At 46.0% G+C, this 21,629-nt stretch overlaps 1 protein-coding gene across 1 annotated transcript in view; it reads left to right on the top strand.

The window, feature by feature from the left end:
• Positions 1 to 21,629, top strand: part of LOC121551323 (adhesion G protein-coupled receptor L1-like) — a 138,677-nt gene that overhangs the window by 75,712 nt on the left and 41,336 nt on the right. Inside the window, exons 3-4 of the mRNA XM_045211162.1 lie at positions 18,815 to 19,028; positions 20,377 to 20,486. Coding sequence (XP_045067097.1) covers positions 18,815 to 19,028; positions 20,377 to 20,486 — 324 coding nt within the window. The remainder of the gene's footprint in view (positions 1 to 18,814; positions 19,029 to 20,376; positions 20,487 to 21,629) is intronic.

The raw sequence follows: 21,629 nt of genomic DNA, 5'->3' as shown, positions 1-21,629 counted from the left end.
AATTGAATTGAATTGAATTGAGAGACAGAGAGAGAGAGCGAGAGAGAGAGAGAGAGAGAGAGAGAGAGAGAGAGAGAGAGAGAGAGAGCGAGAGAGAGAGAGAGAGAGAGAGCGAGAGAGGGAAAGAGAGAAACAGAGAGATGTGTGTCTGTGCTAGAGGTTGATTGTCCAGGTGTGATTCTAATGTGAGTGGGTGTTTGCTTGCTGATGTGTTCTCTCTATCTCTCTCTCTCTCTCTCTCTCTCTCTCTCTCTTTCTCTCTCTATCCCTCTCTCCATCTCTCTCTCTCTCCCTCTCTCTCTCTCTCTCTCTCTCTCTCTCTCTCTCTCTCTCTCTCTCTCTCTCTCTCTCTCTCTCTCTCTCTCTCTCTCTCTCTCTCTCTCTCTCTCTCTCTCTCTCTCTCTCTCTCTCTCTTTAAGTTGCCAGGTTTTGCTGCAATGTATTTGTGTGACGTACTCAGTTTTGCATTGGACACAAGCTGATTTATCAACTCTGTGCGTGCATGTACAGTGGGGAGAACAAGTATTTGATACACTGCCGATTTTGCAGGTTTTCCTCCTTACAAAGCATGTAGAGGTCTGTAATTTTTATCATAGGTACACTTCAACTGTGAGAGACAAAAATCCAGAAAATCACATTGTATGATTTTTAAGTAATTAATTTGCATTTTATTGCATGACATAAGTATTTGATACATCAGAAAAGCAGAACTTAATATTTGGTACAGAAACCTTTGTTTGCAATTACAGAGATCATACGTTTCCTGTAGGTCTTGACCAGGTTTGCACACACTGCAGCAGGGATTTTGGCCCACTCCTTTATACAGACCTTCTCCAGATCCTTCAGGTTTCGGGGCTGTCGCTGGGCATTATGGACTTTCAGCTCCCTCCAAAGATGTTCTATTGGGTTCAGGTCTGGAGACTGGCTAGGCCACTCCCGGACCTTGAGATGCTTCTTACGGAGCCACTCCTTAGTTGCCCTGGCAGTGTGTTTCGGGTCGTTGTCATGCTGGAAGACCCAGCCACGACCCATCTTTAATGCTCTTACTGAGGGAAGGAGGTTGTTGGCCAAGATCTTGCGATACATGGCCCCATCCATCCTCCCCTCAATACGGTGCAGTCGTCCTGTCCCCTTTGCAGAAAAGCATCCCCAAAGAATGATGTTTCCACCTCCATGCTTCACGGTTGGGATGGTGTTCTTGGGGTTGTACTCATCCTTCTTCTTCTGCCAAACACGGCGAGTGGAGTTTAGACCAAAAAGCTCTATTTTTGTCTCATCAGACCACATGACCTTCTCCCATTCCTCCTCTGGATCATCCAGATGGTCATTGGCAAACTTCAGACGGGCCTGGACATGCGCTGGCTTGAGCAGGAGGACCTTGTGTGCACTGCAGGATTTTAATCCATGACGGCGTAGTGTGTTACTAATGGTTTTCATTCAGACTGTGGTCCCAGCTCTCTTCAGGTCATTGACCAGGTCCTGCCGTGTAGTTCTGGGCTGATCCCTCACCTTCCTCATGATCATTGATGCCCCACGAGGTGAGATCTTGCATGGAGCCCCAGACCGAGGGTGATTGACCGTCATCTTAAACTTCTTCCATTTTCTAATAATTGCGCCAACAATTGTTGCCTTCTCACCAAGCTGCATGCCTATTGTCCTGTAGCCCATCCCAGCCTTGTGCAGGTCTACACTTTTATCCCTGATGTCCTTACACAGCTCTCTGGTCTTGGCCATTGTGGAGAGGTTGGAGTCTGTTTGATTGAGTGTGTGGACAGGTGTCTTTTATACAGGTAACGAGTTCAAACAGGTGCAGTTAATAAAGGTAATGAGTGGAGAACAGGACGGCTTCTTAAAGAAAAACTAACAGGTCTGTGAGAGCCGGAATTCTTACTGGTTGGTAGGTGATCAAATACTTATGTCATGCAATAAAATGCAAATTAATTACTGAAAAATCATACAATGTGATTTTCTGGATTTTTGTTAGATTCCGTCTCTCACAGTTGAAGTGTACCTATGATAAAAATTACAGACCTCTACATGCTTTGTAAGTAGGAAAACCTGCAAAATCGGCAGTGTATCAAATACTTGTTCTCCCCACTGTATGTGAATGTTGCACGCTTGCTCGTGTTTGTCTGCAGACTGTGTGTGTGTGTGTGCCGCCCACATCTGTGTGTGCGTGCAAGCCTCCAGCTGTCTGTGTGACCTGGCACTAGAGAAGTATTAATAATGCATTAATAATCAATTGAGTGTTATCTATGTTCTGCCCTGAGCACAGGCACAACATTTGATTGGACCAAATTAAGAAAACCTTTTCTGATGGTTCCATCGATCAACTCCCCTGGCTGTGGTACAGAAACACAAACACAACTACAACACACACACACACACACACACACACACACACACATTCACACACACAGACAGAGGTTAGCTTTCAGAGTGCTGTTTACTGTAGTGTGAGAGGGAGAGGGGGGATGAAAGAGAGAGGGGGAGAGGGGAAAGGAAATGGAAATAAAGGGAGAGGAGGGAGAGGGAAATAAAGATGGGTAAGAGAGAGGTAGAGGGAAGAGAGAGGTAGAGGGAAGAGAGAGGTAGAGGGCAGAGAGAGGTAGAGGGAAGAGAGAGTTAGAGGGAAGAGAGAGGTAGAGGGAAGAAAGAGGTAGAGGGAAGAGGGAAGAGGGAAGAGAGAGGTAGAGGGAAGAGAGCGGTAGAGGGAAGAGAGGCAATGGGAGAGAGAGGGCGGAAAGGGAGAAAGAGCTAGGAGAGGAAAGAGAGAGAGAGGGGGAGAGTGCAGATGATTTTTAGTGTGTCCTGGTCTTGGCTCCTTCCTGTACTGACTGTGAGAGTAGACATCAGTCCCAGTCTAATCACTGCTCATTACAGACCTGCAGGATCACCAAGCTCTGCTCCTCCACACCGCTCCACGCTCCACTACGCATCCTAATGTTAATCCCTAACTCTAACATTTACCCCAAACATGCACAATTCCTATATTTTAAATGTACCCCTAACCAGACCTGATTGAGCCTGCCTGGAGTGTCAGATTGGCAGGGTTTGCACTTTTGGGGCTATTCCATTGGTTCCCTTGTGCCAGGCATGCTCACTCAAGTGCAGCTAACATCTCCTGTAAATGTAATGTAAACGTTATGTTTACCCTACACACACTAATTACTTGTAGGCCTACCACTAACATGCTAAATATGTACCCTTACACTATAATGTTTACATTCTACCATACATTGTAGATCTTAAGTTATTCAATTGAAGCAAGGGAAATGGGAAATCTAGTCAGCAGTACCAAAAAGCTATTTACTTTGAGTACATATAAACTAACCAACACAAAGACACACCCACCCACACAAACAGTCAGTCACACATACACACATACATACACATACTCCCAGTCCCAGTCTGGCTGTAAACATATTGACATGCGTACCCTGACAGACAGACTGTCCTGCTGATTCCACACAACACTAGTTACAAATATACAGCCTCCATGAGCCGTGTTGTGCTCTGAAAGCCCATTAGGCCTGGTTAATGTGGCAGGAAAGTATCACTTCCCATCGCAGGCAGCTGCACTACATGCACATGATGAAGCCCAGACACCCAGCGCAGATTTAGCTACCGCACTGTGAGGCGAGGAACTGTGTGTGTGTGTGCCGCTGATGGCGGCGGGGGCCATTACCAGGCCGTTAGCGTGCTTGCGTGTGTGTGTGTGTGTGTGTGTGTGTGTGTGTGTGGTTGTGCGAGTGCCATCCGTCTCCGTGTGGCCCAGCCCCAGCTGACTGGTAGAATCTGTTCTCATCTCACATGTATTTCAGCGTTTGCTCTCAGATCAGTCTGTGGAAAACCCTCCGGTCCCTTAGTGCACATGCACACCTCTTTATCTTCCGTTTCTCCTCCTTCCCGTCTCTCGCTTTTTATTTTCACAGTGCTAGTTGTTATTTCAGGGTGGACGACCAGACGTTTTTCCTGCATATGTTTTTCCACAAATCAGTTCCTCCTCTTTTTCTGTGGATACTGATTGAATATTGAATATTTCAATGGAGATGAAGCTCTATGCTTTTGCTTTTCATAAAAGCACAATTTTACCCATGTTACTTTCAAATCGGTATGGTACTAATGGGTAATGGCTTTTGTGTGCAGTTTTTGTTTCAGTCATTTAGCAGACGCTCTTATCCAGAGCAACTTACAGGAGCAATTAAGGTTAAGTGCATTGCTCAAGGGCATATCGACAGATTCTTCACCTAGTCGGTTAGGGGATTCAAACCAGCAACTTTTCGGTTACTGGCCCAATGCTCTTAACCGCTAGGCTACCAGCTGCCCGTGGTTCCATCTATTTCCCTAGCTTTAGAGCTGGGATCTGTAGGATCTATATATTTATTGTAATGAGCTGGTATGTAGTGTTTTTGCGATACATCTCATGGGGAGACAAACCCTCATCTCCTATTGATCCTGCTGTTTCTCTCTTTCCTCCCCTCCTGCCTCTCTGTTTCTATCTTGTTACGGTCTCTGCTTCCTACTAGTACTCTCTTCTCCAACCCTCCTCTGTCATTTTCATCCAATCTCTCTGCTTGCTCTCTCTCCCCTATCCCCTCATCTATTACCTCTCCCCCACTCCCCTCATCCCCCTCTCCCGGCTTCGTGACTTCCACTCCCAGCTACCTCCTCTACCCCTTCTCCTGTCCTCTGCCCTCCACTCCGCCTATTCCCTCTTCCGCTTCCCTCTCCCTCTCTCCGTTCTCTTCATTCTGCTCCTCCCCTTCCTCTCCTTTCGTCTGCCCCCCCCTCTTTCTACCCTCCTCTTCCCTTTACTCTAGTCCTCTATACACCTCCTTTTTTTACTACCTCCGTCTCTCTCTGTACCCCCTCCCTCCGTCCCTCCTCCCTCACTTTATCTACCCCATCCCTCCCTCCGTCCTTCCTACCTCTCTTTATCCACCCCCTCCCTCCGTCCCTCCTCCCTCTCTTTATCCACCCCTCCCTCCGTCCCTCCTCCCTCTCTTTATCCACCCCCTCCCTCCCTCCGTCCCTCCTCCCTCTCTTTATCCACCCCCTCCCTCCGTCCCTCCTCCCTCTCTCTCTCCCTGGTGGTGGTGCTGTGCTCTTCAAAGCCCTTGGCTGAGAGCAGTAGATCACAGAGAGACTGTGTGAGTGAAAGGTTAATGGATGGCCTTTGAACATATATTGGGAGGTGGGGGCGGAGTGGTGAGGGAGGGGGAGACGCTGGGCCGGCGGAGGTGTGTTCTTTCAAATCGCCCTTTGAAGATGGCGCAGGCTGCTCTCATGTCCCTGCTTCTGTGAGTGTGTGTGTGTGTGTGGCTTGTGAGTAAATGACACTGGGGACAGGGGACTATGTTCCTGTGTACTGGTGTGATTGCAGATACCTCTCCCTCTAATGTGCTCTGTGTATTTAGGTTTGCATGTCGTGATCTTTGTGTCACAGTGGATGTGTGTCTATTTGTGATACGGGGGGAGTGTTTGTTCATATTGTTTGTGTACATTTGTTGTGTGTTTGTCTCTGCGACTGTGTGTGTGTGTGTGTGTGTGTGTGTGTGCGTGCGTGCGTTTGTGCGTGCGTGCGTGCGTGTGAGCACAAGATAGGAAAACAACAACAATTTTGAAAAGTCAGGACTTCTTTAATGTCATGAATTTGTTAAAATGCTATTTTAGGCTTAAAGGTTTAGGGTTTGGGGTAAAGGTTAGGGTTAGTTTTAGGGTTAGGAGTTAGGGTTAGGTTTAGGGTTAGAGTTATGGTTATGGTCATGGTTAAGGTTAAGGTTAGGGTTAAGTTTAGGCTTAGGTTAAGGGTTAGGGTTAGGGGTTAGGGAAAATAGGGTTAGGGTTAGGGTTTTGCTCCCCCAAAACTCCTGAAAATTCACAAAAATGTGTGTACGTGTGTGTGCGTGCTTACGTGTGTGTGTTTTTATGTGTGTGTGCATGCGTGTTTGTGCCCTCTGTGTTTGCATGTTTGTGTTTTTCTGTATTGCAGATTAATAATTACTAGATGCCTACAGCTGCCAGCCAAGGGCAGGCTGGTTCAGCAATTCTACTGAGAGAGAGACGGAGCGTGAGAGGGAGAGAGGATAGGGGAGACTGAGGGTGAAGGGGCAGGACTTGAGGGAGAAAAGAAAGCGAGAGGGACTGGGGAAGGGTAACGTGTAAAAGAAGGGGAGGACACATTTAGAGAGATGGATCACATTGGGCTGTGGATGGAGGAAAAGAAGTAGAAGAACAGAAGGAGATGTACAGAATATATCTATAATATACTAAACAACATCTAGTAAGACACAAAGAGGAGAATGATTCATCTCGGTTTTCATCGCTTCCCATACTGTACACAAATGGACCAACACACACACACACACACATACACACACACACACAGTCAGGGCTGTGGATCAGAGTACAACGAGGTTAATGAAGTGTCTAATGCAGTGGCAGGGCCTCAGCTTGACACTCATCCCTCCTAACAGGCCTCTGGATGCCACTCGCTACTCTCCCAAACACACACTCATCTTACAGACAGTTGGTCTCCAATAATGCTCTCTCTCTCTCTCTCTCTCTCTCTCTCCTCTCTCTCTCTCTCTCTCTCTCTCTCTCTCTCTCTCTCTCTCTCTCTCTCTCTCTCTCTCCTTCTCTCTGTCTATCTCTCTCTGTCTCTTTTCCACCACTCTCTCTCTCCCTCCATTTCCCTCCATCTCTCTCTCTCTCTTTCTCTCTCTTCCACTCTCTCTGTCTCTCTCTCTCCATCTCTCCCCACCTCCTCTTTCTCTGTCTATAGCCCTTTAGCCAATCTTTCTTTTTACCACAGGGGACCAGTACGAAAAAAGTATTAAAATGTATGCACTCACTACTGTAAGTGGCACTGGATAAGAGGATCTGCTAAATGACTAAAATGTAAATGTTAAATGTCTCTCTTCAGTGCCTCAGTCCTTCCTTCCCTACTCTACCTTGGGTTGTCCAGCTCTGCTATATTTATCTGAATGTGGGTCTGAGTCTGATTCAGTGTCTACTACTAGTTCAGTGCTGATAGAGACTTTATAGTGTTGGGTTAGGCCTGTAGCACAGTTCCCATCCCTGGGGAAGATAAGGATAGTTTCACCGGCTCTGTTCTGTTGCTATTGGACTGGTTGCGTTTTATTTTGGGGCCGACCAGTGCTGTTTCGCCTGCTGTGGCTGTTTTACTGCATAATTAGGCTGTGGTGCCGGGGCTGGCTGTGACGTGGAATTGACAGTTTGAGCACGTCCTGCCTTGCCTCTTCTTCTCTCCTTAAGAGAGTCCCTGTGTGTGTGTGTGTGTGTGTGTGTGTGTGTGTGTGTGTGTGTGTGTGTGTGTGTGTGTGTTTTCTGTGTGACCAGACCCCGCTAGTATAAGACCCTGCTTGGTCACAGTCTGTGTTATCTCCCTAGCTGGAGAGTGGAGCTGGAGTCAGGTCCCTAGCTGGAGAGTGGAGCTGGAGTCAGGTCCCTAGCTGGAGAGTGGAGCTGGAGTCAGGTCCCTAGATGGAGAGTGGAGATGGAGTCAGGTCCCTAGCTGGAGAGTGGAGCTGGATGTGAGCTGGAGTCAGGTCCCTAGCTGGAGAGTGGAGCCTGATGTGATCTGGAGTCAGGTCCCTAGCTGGAGAGTGGAGCCTGTTGTGAGCTGGAGTCAGCTCCCTAGATGGAGAGTGGAACTGGATGTGAGCTGGAGTCAAATCCCGAGCTGGAGTTTGGAGCTGGGTGTGAGCTGGAGTCAGGTCCCTAGCTGGAGAGTGGAGCTCGAGTCAGGTATCTAGCTGGAGAGTGGAGCTGGATGTAAGCGGGAGTCAGGTCCCTAGCTGAAGAGTGGAGCTGGATGTGAGCTGGAGTCAGGTCCCTAGCTGGAGAGTGGAGCTCGAGTCAGGTATCTAGCTGGAGAGTGGAGCTGGATGTAAGCGGGAGTCAGGTCCCTAGCTGAAGAGTGGAGCTGGATGTGAATTGGATGCAAGTCCCTAGCTGGAGAGTGGAGCTGGATGTGAGCTGGTGTCAGCTCCCTAGCTGGAGAGTGGAGCTGGAGTCAGGTCCCTAGCTGGAGAGTGGAGCTGGAGTCAGGTCCCTAGCTGGAGATTGGAGCTGGATGTGAGCTGGAGTCAAATCCCTAGCTGGAAAGTGGAGCTGGATGTGAGCTGGAGTCACGTCCCTAGCTGGAGAGTGGAGCTGGATGTTAGCTAGAGTCAGGTCCATAGCTGGAGAGTGGAGCTGGATTTGAGCTGGAGTCAGGTCCCTAGCTAGAGTGTGTGTGTACGTCGTGAAGGGGAAGCTAGGGGTGGAGGATGTATGGTTGGGTTAGGGAAAGTTTGTTCAGCGCAGTAGTGTGTGTGTGCATGTGTGAATATGTGTGTGTGCATGCAGGTCTGCCCGTGTGTGTCCGTGTGCGTGTTTTTTCATCTCTCTGTGGGTGTATGTAATGTGATGTAATGTTTCAGTGTGTGTAGTAATTGGGTTCAGTTGGAGTGTTGGGGCTGTGATGAGGGGAGAGGCTCAGGAAAATGACTGTTCACAGTTGAGGGAGAGGGTTTGTCTTTCTTTCCTTCTTTCTTTCTTCTCCTCTGCTTTGTTTCTCTGACCTTGTGTCTTTATAACATATAAAAAGGTCCATTGTTGTTACATTCTTCGTGATGGCTTCTCTCTCTTTCTCTCTCTCTCTTTCTCTCTCTGGTTGACTAGGCTTGCTCAGAATGGATATGTATCATTTTGCGTTGCTTTGTGTTTTGACCCCATGGCATGACTGGTGACTCCCCATTCAGTCTGGTCTCATCTCATCCTGTCTCGTCTCGTCCTGTCTCGTCTCGTCCTGTCTTGTCTCTGCCTGGCTCTGGAGCGAGGTTTACATGTTGCCCTGTGGTCCTCCCAGCTTCCGACTCCTCTGGTTAAGTGCAGGCTGGATGTGACAGCTGTGGCCGTTGTGCCTGAGCTCTTCTGTGGTGCTGGTTATGCTTAGGCACTATGCTAATGTACTAACAAAGATGATGTATTTAAAGAAAGGAAGATCACCCACTCTCCATGTTAAGAGTTGTCCCCTCTAATCAATGACTGTAACACACAGCCTCACCAGGAAGATCTACCAAGAAGTCATGAGAGACTTTAGGCTGAGGCTAAACTAGAAAAACTGAAGGGCTAGACTACAGTGTCAATGCTAACTAAGGCTTTAGGCTGCAGTAAGATGCTAACTATCTTAGCTTTAGGCTACAGTACTAATGCTAACTAAGGCTCTAGTCTAGGCTACAGTATTATGCTAGCTATCTTAACTCTAGGCTACAGTGCTAATGCTAACTAAGGCTCTAGTCTAGGCTGCAGTATTATGCTAACTAGCTTATCTCTAGGCTACAGTGCTAATGCTAACTAAGGCTCTAGTCTAGGCTGCAGTATTATGCTAACTAGATTAGCTGTAGGCTACAGTGCTAATGCTAACTAGGTGTTACCCTCCCGTAATATACTAACTAAGATGGTAGGCTACAGTGCTAATGCTAACTAGGCGTTACTCTCCCGTATTATACTGACTAAGACGGTAGGCTACAGTGCTAATGCTAATGAGCAGCAGGGTGATTAGGAGATGATGAGCTCTGGAACAGCCAGAAGGGCTGAAAGAGGCTGATCACATGGAGGCCCAGCCAGCCAGCCAGACAAAAGGGCTGAGAGAGACTGATCACATGGAGGCCCAGCCAGCCAGGCAGTCAGCCCTGGGGTCTGGGGTCCTATAATCTCCTAAAGAGGCTCAATGGCAGACACTGAGACACACACACACAACATCACAGAGTCTGTCTAGTGTCTGCCTGGAAGGCCAGACGTTCACCCTGAATCAGTCCCAAAACATTTACAGAGACAGAATGTCTGTCAGTGGCAACCCACCCAAGGTCAAAATAAAGTTGCTTTCAATTTGATTCCCAAATGCTTGATGAGATGTTTGACTTTGAAAGAATCTTATGTGTAGTACCAAAATCAAAAATTGTTTAAACATTTGAAAATGTGAAAAAGTACCAACATGTATGCACTCACTACTGTAAGTGGCTCTGGATAATAGCGTCTGCTAAATGACTAAAATGTAAATGTAAAAATGTAGATAACGTCAGATAGTTTGATCTATTCCAGTTTGTTTAGATCTCTGAGTTTATTTAAATCTCTCCTTGACTGTCTCTGTCTGTCTGCCCGCCCGCCCTTCCATCTGTCAATGGCCTTGGGTGTCTGTATTTTTGCAGTGTCAGCGTCTGAGTCACTGTGTCTGTGTTATTATCTGAGAGACCTATAGTGACCCGCTCCCCTCTGCACCCCAAGGCTTTAATTACACTGTTAGGATAATGAGTCAAATCCAATCAGACTCTCTCTCTCTCCTCCGCTCTTCATTAGTATGTTGGTCCCATTATGGAGCCACCAGTCTGATCCTCACTCACACCAGCTGCCCTGGAGTGACATGACATCCCCCTCACCCGCCTGGTGTGTGTGTGTGTGTTTGTGCGTGCATATTTGGAAGGTCAAGGGTATTTCTGTGTGTATTTAAGTGTGTTTTCTATGTACATTGTTCTGTGCTAACATGCTGTTTTGTCAGCTATACTGTATGTCTTTTCTTTATATGTGTGGATAATGGACTTTAATGTAAATACTCTACACTACTCTCATCCACCAGTCAGTTAACTGTACACTCATTGTGTGGGAGTGCACATTACAGGATGTAAGTCATTGATCACACTGTCGTGTAGCATTGTTTTTAATCCAACATTTGTTGTGTGGTTGCTGTGAGAGACGCTCCAATTCAAATCTGATAACTGTGCCTACAGAAAGAGATACGTGACTGTGTATTTGGCTGAAGAGGCCCAGAACTATTGATGGATTCCTGCAGAGTGAAGGACACACGTAGCCTGTAGCGGCCTAGCTTATCACGTCTAACCCCCAGAAGACCCACATATTTACACATTCGTAGACACAGACACACACTCACATGCGCTAGCACGCAAACACACACACACACACACATGTGTGCACCCCCCACCACACACACACACTCGTTGATAAAATCTGCTCTCCGTCGTCTTTTTAATCACATTTCCACATAATCATAGGTCTATTGAATGACTACTAAACGACTTTACTGTATGTATCAGGGTTGTGGGGTGGTCCATTCCATTTCAATTCATGAACTGAAGTAACCCCAGATAAAATAAAATGTTCAATCTATGAATGTAATTTAAACCCATCTTCTTTATTGACTTCTTTATTGAGTTCAAATGGAATTCACCCTGATCTTAGCAAGTCAAACTCTCAATCAGAATGACGCTATGGCAGAAACAGACAGAATAAGAGAGTATATGGAAGTCTATGAACAGGAAGTTGTACTGTGTTTTTTGGTAGAATATGAACGTATATATGGCATTTAACTATATAAGGCTATATTTACCCTTTGATGTGGCCTCCCAGTATGGGTTAATGTCCCGTTTCCATTCTGTTCTGTATAATGTCTACAGTGTGATGAGGAGAATGGGGTCTGGAGTCCTGTGGTCTGGCTCAGTTCTGCTCTCCTGATCACCACTGTGTAATGATGTAATCGCTGGGCAGCTGTATGGAGGTGTGTACTTACACCACAGGGATCCTAGGTGAACAGGACCATACACTGACACTACACACTAGTCCTACTGTGTCAGAGATGTGTGTGTGTGTGTGTGTGTGTGCGTGCGTGCGTGTGTGTGGTGGAAAAAGTACCACATTTTCATATTTGAGTAAAAGTAAAGTTACGTTAATAGAAAATGACTCAAGTTAAAGTCCCCAGTAAAATACTACTTGAGTAAAAGTCTAAAAGTATTTGGTTTTAAATATACTTAAGTATCAAAAGTAAATGTAATTGCTAAAATATGCTTAAGTATCAAAAGTAAAAGTATAAATCATTTCAGATTCCTTATATTAAGCAAACCTGACGGCACGATTTTCTTGTTTTTTTTAACAGATAGCCAGGGGCATGCTCCAACACTCAGACATTATTTACAAACGAAGCATTTGTGTTTAGTGAGTCCGGCAGATCAGATTCAGGAGGGAGGAACAGGGATTTTCTCTTTATAAGTTCGTAAATTGGCCAGTTCCCTGTCCTGCTAAGCATTCAAAATGTAACGAGTACTTTTGGATGTCAGGGTAAATGTATGGAGTAAAAAGTACATTATTTTCTTTAGGAATGTAGTGAAGTAAATGTCAAATATTAATAGTAAAGTAAAGTACAGATACCCCAAAAAAACTACTTAAGTAGTACTTTAAAGTATTTTTTACTTAAGTGCTTTACACCACTGTCTCTCTGTGTGTGTGTGTGTGTGTGTGTGTGTGTGTGTGTGTGTGTGTGTGTGTGTGTGTGTGTGCGTGGGCGACTATGCAGAGAGAGTGTGAACCATCTGTGTTCCTAATATGAATGTGTTTATGCCGTCTTTGTCCGGTGTGTTTTTACAGTGAGGGGAAAAAGTATTTGATCCCCTGCTGATTTTGTATGTTTGCCCACTGACAAAGAAATTATCAGTCTATAATTTTAATGGTAGGTTTATTTGAACTGTGAGAGACAGAATAACAACAAAAAAATCAAGAAAAACGCATGTCAAAAATGTTATAAATTGATTTGCATTTTAATGAGGGAAATAAGTATTTGACCCCCTCTCAATCAGAAAGATTTCTGGCTCTCAGGTGTGCTTTATACAGGTAACGAGCTGAGATTAGGAGCACACTCTTAAAGGGAGTGCTCCTAATCTCAGCTTGTTACCTGTATAAAAGACACCTGTCCACAGAAGCAATCAATCAATCAGATTCCAAACTCTCCACCATGGCTAAGACCAAAGAGCTCTCCAAGGATGTCAGGGACAAGATTGTAGACCTACACAAGGCTGGAATGGGCTACAAGAACATCGCCAAGCAGCTTGGTGAGAAGGTGACAACAGTTGGTGCGATTATTCGCAAATGGAAGAAACACAAAATAACTGTCAATCTCCCTCGGCCTGGGGCTCCATGCAAGATCTCACCTAGTGGAGTTGCAATGATCATGAGAACGGTGAGGAATCAGCCCAGAACTACACAGGAGGATCTTGTCAATGATCTCAAGGCAGCTGGAGCCCATAGTCACTAAGAAAACAATTGGTAACACACTACGCCGTGAATGACTGAAATCCTGCAGCGCCCGCAAGGTCCCCCTGCTCAAGAAAGCACATATACAGGCCCGTCTGAAGTTTGCCAATGAACATCTGAATGATTCAGAGGAGAACTGGGTGAAAGTGTTGTGGTCAGATGAGACCAAAATTGAGCTCTTTGGCATCAACTCAACTTGCCGTGTTTGGAGGAGGAGGAATGCTGCCTATGACCCCAAGAACACCATCCCCACCATCAAACATGGTGGTGGAAACATTATGCTTTGGGGGTGTTTTTCTGCTAAGGGGACAGGACAACTTCACCGCATCAAAAGGACGATGGACGGCGCCATGTACTGTCAAATCTTGGGTGAGAACCTCCTTCCCTCAGCCAGGGCATTGAAAATGGGTCGTGGATGGGTATTCCAGCATGACAATGACCCAAAACACACGGCCAAGGCAACAAAGGAGTGGCTCAAGAAGAAGCACATTAAGGTCCTGGAGTGGCCTAGCCAGTCTCCAGACCTTAATCCCATAGAAAATCTGTGGAGGGAGCTGAAGGTTTGAGTTGCCAAACGTCAGCCTCGAAACGTTAATGACTTGGAGAAGATCTGCAAAGAGGAGTGGAACAAAATCCCTCCTGAGATGTGTGCAAACCTGGTGGCCAACTACAAGAAACGTCTGACCTCTGTGATTGCCAACATGGGTTTTGCCACCAAGTACTAAGTCATGTTTTGCAGAGGGATCCAATACTTTTTTCCCTCATTAATATGCAAATCAATTTATAACATTTTTGACATGCGTTTTTCTGGATTTATTTGTTGTTATTCTTTCTCTCACTGTTCAAATAAACCTACCATTAAAATTATAGACTGATCATGTCTTTGTCAGTGGGCAAACGTACAAAATCAGCAGGGGATGAAATACTTTTTTCCCTCACTGTATAAGGCCGTTACGAAGAAATACTACACTGGTGAGGCATAAAGGATTTTAAATACATTTGATCTGGCTATTCAGCCTTAATGTCCTTAGTTACACACTGACACAACATTACCCAAGTGATGCAGCTGCATGAATGGGTGGCATTTAGAAATATGAGCTAGTCTCAATGCAGTGAGTCATGTAGCTGGAGCTGCACAGCATCTCTGTAAATGACTGACATTGACATAGACCCTTATAGGCACATTTCCTGAATGGATATACTGAAATCTAATGCACCCAGAGCCTCATCATCAGCTGCCAAGGAAAACAGGCCTATTCTGTTCTGTTCTGTTCTGTGTGTTCCAGCACTGAGAGAAGAGAGAAGAGACAGTTTCTCCTAGTCTAGTCTCTAATACTGCCTGTTAATAGGCTTTATTCAGTCATTTTTCATTAATTTAGATGTATTATATATCCTCAAATAAGGGGAAAGCACATCCTTATATAAGCCACTATAAGCTTAATTCAGTGATTTTTCATTCTTTTCTCTGTTTTATATCAATTAGCCAGCATAGAACCCAGCTTTTTCGGCATTCCAGCCTTTCTCAACTGCTAATACAGTCTGGTCAGGGGAGTATAAGAGGGCTAAGTGGGTGAGGAGAGCAGCTTCTTTTCAAAGCTCTCATGTCCAATCTGGTTGGTTGGAGATAGCTAGCTTGGACTGAGGTAAGTTGAGAAAATGGGACCGATCAGAGAAAGGGACAGACTTAATGTGTGAAATGTTCTCTCTGTCGATTCAATGTTGTAAAGAGCCTATCACTACCTATCACTCTGTTTTCAGTTCCATGGACAGTTCCCTCCCATATACTTTGCAGTCACAATGCATTGCTAGCTCTGTCTGATGTAGCACAAACCATAGCCAGACTCCAATGGTTATTGCTCTCCAAATGCAGTTCTATACACGTATTCTCATCATCCTCCTTCAGCACCATGGACAGCAGTTGTCTGTCTAGCTGGTAGTGGAAAGCTCCACTCGTTTGTACTGGCTGTCCTTCATCACCAGGGAGAGCTCCCCTGCCAACTCTAGTCCCTCTGCCTCTGAGCTCTGACTGTTAGTCCACTAGATAAGCTCCAAAATTATTCACTTTGGCATAGAAGCATTGAAATTCGCACTTAACAAAACCTGATGTAGTCGCAACAATGCAACAATCTCAACAATGATGATAAACCATCAGAAATCGAAGTAAAATTGAGATATTCTCACTTTCAAAGTGGTGAATTAAATACAAAACTCGCATGTTTTGTCTTAATAAAATATATGAAAAGAGAAATGGGTGATTGGGCAATGGGACTTTGGCCGGGATTCAACCCATAACGAGTTATAGCGCAGCGCACTAGACAGTCGACAATAGAGCTTGCCAGCTTGTAGTCCTAAAAACAGGAAATTAAGTATAATTTTCTATCTCTGGTTTGTTTGCCATTCCTATTGGGGAAATGTATGGGGAAATTTTAGTGATCCAATTGACATTTTAGTCATTTAGCAGACGCTCTTATCCAGAGCGATTTACAATTGGTGAGTGCATACATTTTTCATACTGGCCCCCCGTGGAAAACGAACCCACAACCCTTGCATTGCAAGCGCCATGCTCTACCAACTGAGCTACAGGAGGGCCAATAATAATAATAATATTATATTATGATTATATTATTATTATATTATATTAAATAATGGGGTTTGGGGGATATACGCTGAAAATAAGGTTAACACAGGCTTAGGAGATCTTATAAATTTTGTTCTATGAGATGATATCAGTCAGTTAACATGACCTTTATGAATTATGAAGCCTTTATGTTCTCAAAATAAGTAATTTGCTAACGAGTCGCTAAGTGTCAGAGAAATTGAACTTCAACATTAGTAGCAAGCATTTTCACGTCACTACGCCGACCATGCAAACTAGTCTACGCTACACTAGTCCGCCAAAAAGCTAGTTAGCTTAGTTAGCTTTTTGCTTACCAGCTCGAACGAAAATGCAAGGATGGTATATTGTTTTGCTCCAGGCTGCAACCATATGTCCTCAGCGGGAAGGTGCTCATTTTATAATTTTATCGTTTCGCTGATTGAACCCCTAACAAGCAAATGTTAAAGGTCAACAATTTCAATGTTTCTAAATACGAGGGTCACCGGCATCATCGCGTTTGTCGTTCCATGATGGGCGTATGGACACATGAGAATGTCCACTCACTGTTTTGCTGCTCCCAAACGTGATCTTTAAAAAAAGCTTTGGTGATTAAGATTTATTTCAAGGCAGTCTCAAGAGCAAAATTCTTTATTGATAGGCTTGGCTACATGGTGAATGCATTGGGCATGATACAATCCCAGCTTTCATTGAGGGGAGGGGAGGCTATGCTTAGTTTTTAATACGGGGTTCACCAGCACAAAAAGCACATCTCTTGTTCCATGACCATATGTAGCTGTAGATTTCCAGTCGTTGCGCTAACACTAGTTAGTGTTACACTAGTTACAACTACCTCTAACTTCCTTCATACTTCACACAGAGACATACAATTTAAATCGTATCCACAAGTTCATCTGACTCTGGGTAAGTAGCACAATTGCCAGAATCTCACAGTATCCCTTTATATGAGGACTGACGGCAAATTTGAACAAACTATGATAATTTTTTGTGTCCAAACATGAATATTCAATTAAATTTAAATGAATGCGTTTCTGGGTGGTATATAGGACAATGTCCCCCAAAAGGGTTTTCTTACATTTCAAATGATCGATGTTCTTCCATCATGTTTTCCACATGTTCAGACTACAATTTGAGATATGTGACAATTTGAGTTCAGTACTATTAAAGGAATTATTTTATAGGCGATCTTTAGTCTGAATATTGATTCATTTACCTCAAGGGGCATGACATATTGTTTAACCAATTTATGTTGCATAATATAGTGTTTTGACATAAATGCAATAATATTTTTCACCAAATATATTTTTTAAATAAAACAATCATTTACCATATTCTTACCCCATAGTACCTTTTACTGACATATCAACAGCCTGGTTGAGCACATTTTAACAACATTCTTGCTTTTTAGCCTTTTTACATATTCCTACTCTTCACCATTGACCTCTAGGGGGCGCTACATGCCGGCCCAAGGCTCTGATGAAATGGCACTATATTAGGTTTTGTTCAATGCGAAAAAATTATGCAAGTATGTCAATTTGCATTCTTCTATGCCAAAAGTAACAATATGTTCTTTTTTTTTGAGCTTATCTACTGGAGTACATGGAGAGCTGAGTAGGGCTGAATTTGTTGAAGGTCTGAATGTAGAGGCCGTTAGAAAGCCTACTTGTGCAGATGAAGAGAGATGGAGGGGGGGGTAGAGGAGAGGGAGAGAGCGATGGAGTAGAGGGAGAGTGTCTCTCTGTGCTTCTCTGTAGCCCTCTCAGCCCTGGCACAGCGATTAACCCCCGCTGCCCTGGCTGCCCCCTCTCTCTGTCCGCCGCGCCAGCTCTCTCTCTTCTAGCTGTCCTCTCAGTCTTCTGATTACATGGAGTGGGCGTACAAATGGCAAACGGACAGACGACACAGGTAGGGGGAGGGAGCCTAGGTTCAATTTATTTTCTTGTCTGCTCCTCTCCCGCTCTCCCTCCTCTCCCTCCCTCCTTCCCCCTCTCCTTATGGAGGTCCTGCCTACCCAGGTGTAATGTTGACGTCGGCTGGAAGGCTGACGTGAAGTGAGGACATTCTATTTCAGAGCTGTGCGTCAGACGCGTGCGTGTCCGAGTGGTAGGGGTTGAGCTGCTAGCTGTGTGTGTGGGAGTCTGTTAATGGAACAAGCCAGAAAGTTTAACAGTTTGCCTCTCAAAGTGGGTAAATATCATGATTGGGAGAGCTGGGGTGTGTCCCAAATGGCAAATTCCCTATTTAAAAAAATGTGTGCCATTTGGGAGGCAGTCCTGGTCTGGAAGTGCTCTTTTAGGATCCAACATCCACCTGCACTCTCTGTCTATGAGGCTGGCTACACTCTGTTTTTTTGTTGTGTCCTCTGTAAATTGAGATGATGGTCTCATTGTGTTTATGTTACAATTTAGCTGCTATGTGCTTCTACATCTGCATTGCTTGCTGTTTGGGGTTTTAGGCTGGGTTTCTGTATCTGCTGATGTAAAAAGGGCTTTATAAATACACTTTGATTGATATGTAAAAATACACATTCTGCCCTTAGGCCCTGTCTTTCTGCTGCTGGATATGATGACCACCATTTTCTCTACCTAGCCATTTTCTTTATGTTTTTTCTGTTATTCTACAGAGAGTGGTTTTGTCTGCCATTTGTTTATATGAGTTCCCTCCTATTTCATACCATGCACTTACATTGTCAATAACACACTTTATCTTTCTCTCCCTTCTCTCTCATTCTCCCTCTCTCTCTCTCTCTCTCTCTCTCTCTCTCTCTCTCTCTCTCTCTCTCTCTCTCTCTCTCTCTCTCTCTCTCTCGCTCCTTCTCTCTCTCTCTCTCTCTCTCTCTCTCTCTCTCTCTCTCTCTCTCTCTCGCTCCCTTCTCTCTCTCTCTCTCTCTCTCTCTCTCTCTCGCTCCTTCTCTCTCTCTCTCTCTCTCTCTCTCTCTCTCGCTCCTTCTCTCTCTCTCTCTCTTTCTCTCTCTCTCTCTCTCTCTCTCTCTCTCTCTCTCTCGCTCCTTTTCTCTCTCTCTCTCTCTCTCTCTCTCTCTCTCTCTCTCTCTCTCTCTCTCTCTCTCTCTCTCCTTCTCTCTCTCTACTGTAGCTCTGAGTCGGTCAGCGATGCCCTTCGGCCTGATGCGTAGAGAGCTGGCGTGCGAGGGTTACCCCATCGAGCTGCGCTGTCCTGGCAGTGATGTCATCATGATTGAGACGGCCAATTACGGCCGCACGGACGACAAGATCTGTGACGCCGACCCCTTCCAAATGGAGAACGTGCAGTGTTACCTGCCTGACGCTTTCAAGATCATGTCACAGAGGTACGTGTGGGGGGTACGTGTGGGGGGGGATGGGAGGGTTGGGTGGGTAGGTGGGTGTGTTGGTGTGTGTGTAATAAGAAGACATAGGACACCAAGGGTGGGTGTGTCTTTCTGTCCTCCTTGTTTTGCATCTTATGTGTTATTAGTGTGTAAACTTGAGTATGTGTGTAGTGAGAGACGTGTTTGTGGTGTGGGTGCCTGCAGCTGCGCTCCGGCTGTGCTTAGCATCTGCCTCCTCATAGAGCCGATCAATGGCAGCCCTCGCCCTGCTATCCATCACACACGTAATGGAGGGAGAGGGTGCTACTGGTGAGATGGAGGGAGACACAGAGGGAGAGAGCGATGGTCAGATCTGGAGGAGGAGAGGGGGATTGGTGTGGGGATGGAGGGAGGGAGAGAGAGAAAGAGAGAGAAATAGAGAGATGGAGAGATCTGAAGGGGATTGATGTGGGGATGGAGGGAGGGAGCGGTTTAGAGTGAACCACTGATGGGGAGATAAAGACAGTGCAGCAGTGACGTGGAGAGAAATGGAGTATGAACGAGAAAGAGAGCGGAAAGAGAGAAATGATGCTAAAGCTGGATAGAGGAGGATAGAGGAGGGAGGATTATGTGCTGAAAGGGGAAGTGTGTGTGCATGCTGGGAGTGTGAGTATACAGTATGAGGGAGCATACATTGAGCTGTTTCGATTATGTTGGTGTAATGTGCATATGAATGTTTCCCTGCCGTGTGTGCGTTCTGTGTGTGTCTGTGTGTGTGTGTGCGTGTGTGTGTGTGCGTGTGTGCGCGCGTGTGTGTGTGTGTGTGCGCGTGTGTGTGTGTGTGTCTGTCTTAGCAGCACTAGTCCCCCCGTTCTCTCACCTCTAATTGCTCCCACTCACAAATCATCGGGGGAGGGAGACTCTTATGTCACTCTTCACCCTCTTTCCCTCCTCCCTCATCCCTCTGTCACTTCCTCCCCTCTGGTCCAGCTGTCACATGATCTAGTCTAGTGTGAAAGGACCCCCTTCCGACCCATTCCCTCCGTCTCTTCGTAGCCCCAAGGACATGTTTCTGCCTCTTCTCTTTAGTCTCTTTTGTCTTTCTCTGAATGTCCTCATCACTCTCCTCTCTGTCCTCTGTCTATCTTTATTTCTCTGTTCCCATGTTTCTCTCTCTCTCTCTCGCTCTCTCTCTCTCTCTCTCTCTCTCTCTCTCTCTCTCTCTCTCTCTCTCTCTCTCTCTCTCTCTCTCTCTCTCTCTCTCTCTCTCTCTCTCTCTCTCTCTCTCTTCTCTCTCTCCCTCTCTCTCTCTCTCTCCCCCTCTCTCCCCCTCTCTCTCTCTCTCTCTCTCTCTCTCTCTGTGTGGCAGGTGTAATAACCGTACCCAATGTGTGGTGGTGGCAGGGTCCGATGTGTTCCCAGACCCCTGCCCAGGGACCTACAAGTACCTGGAGATACAGTATGAGTGTGTCCCCTACAGTGAGTACCCAGACCCCCCATCTCCCACACCCCTCACCCACTTCCCCACCCCCCATCCCCCATCCCCCCTCTCCCCTACCTAACCCCCCTCAGCCCTCTCAACAATTGACTGGCATTCACAACAACACACACACACACACACACACACACACACACAGACACACACACACACAGACTCTCTCTCGCACACACTCAGCCACACACACAAACTAACAGACCAAGACCAGACCAGACAGACACACATTGCTCTCTCGCTCTCGCTCTTGCTCTCTCTCTCTCTTACACACACACACCTACACACACACACACACCTACACACACACAGCACTAAACCCTTTTTCTCCATCGACAGTGCAACGCTCCAGAGGCTGAGAGAGATTTTCACACAGGGAAGGTGCTCCACAAACACCACGGCAGATAAGCACTTCACACAGTGACTACAGCGAGGGGTCAGCCTTTATTGCCAATCATAGTGGTAACACACACTGCCACACTCACACACACGTTGACCCCCGGGCCTGTTAGCTTGCTTTATCTGGTGCCAAACACCTTAGAAGTCCCTCTGATTTCCAAGAGAAAAAAATATTGGGCGCAGTGAGACTGGGAGGCAGGAGAGTGTGTCTGTGTCGCCATGCCACAATGGGAATGTTAACACAAACAGCAAAGGGCTTATTTTAGACCACATGCCCATTTCAATATCCCCATGGTAACTGGCTGTTGGCTTCCTCGGGTGCTGCTCGCAGCTCTGTGCCAGGTGTGACATACACACACACACACATACGTACACACACATTACACACGCACTCTGTTGCTCATACACATGCACAAACACACATACACACACTGTCTCTCACACACTCTCACTCAAACCCTAAAACATGCACACTCACAAGAACACAAAAACACAGACAGACAGGGTGAGGATTATGGTGTTGTGTGGAGCCTCAGTCATGTGAAAATCTCTTCTCAGACAGTGTCCCCTCCTCCTCCCCATGTGTTATTACTCTCAGCATTTATCCTCTCACTGTGCAGGAGTATTCCAGGGGGAGCAGCCGCCAAACCCCCCTCCACTGGGAAGAGACAGAAGTGTGGTGTGGGGGGTGGTAGGGGTCAGGGGAGGGGGGAGGGGCTTGATTGATGGCT

The sequence above is a fragment of the Coregonus clupeaformis genome, chromosome 35, assembly GCF_020615455.1.
Source record: "Coregonus clupeaformis isolate EN_2021a chromosome 35, ASM2061545v1, whole genome shotgun sequence".
NCBI classification, from domain to species: domain Eukaryota; kingdom Metazoa; phylum Chordata; class Actinopteri; order Salmoniformes; family Salmonidae; genus Coregonus; species Coregonus clupeaformis.
Note: the sequence above shows the minus strand (reverse complement) of the source record. Positions and strands in the feature narration are given on the sequence as shown.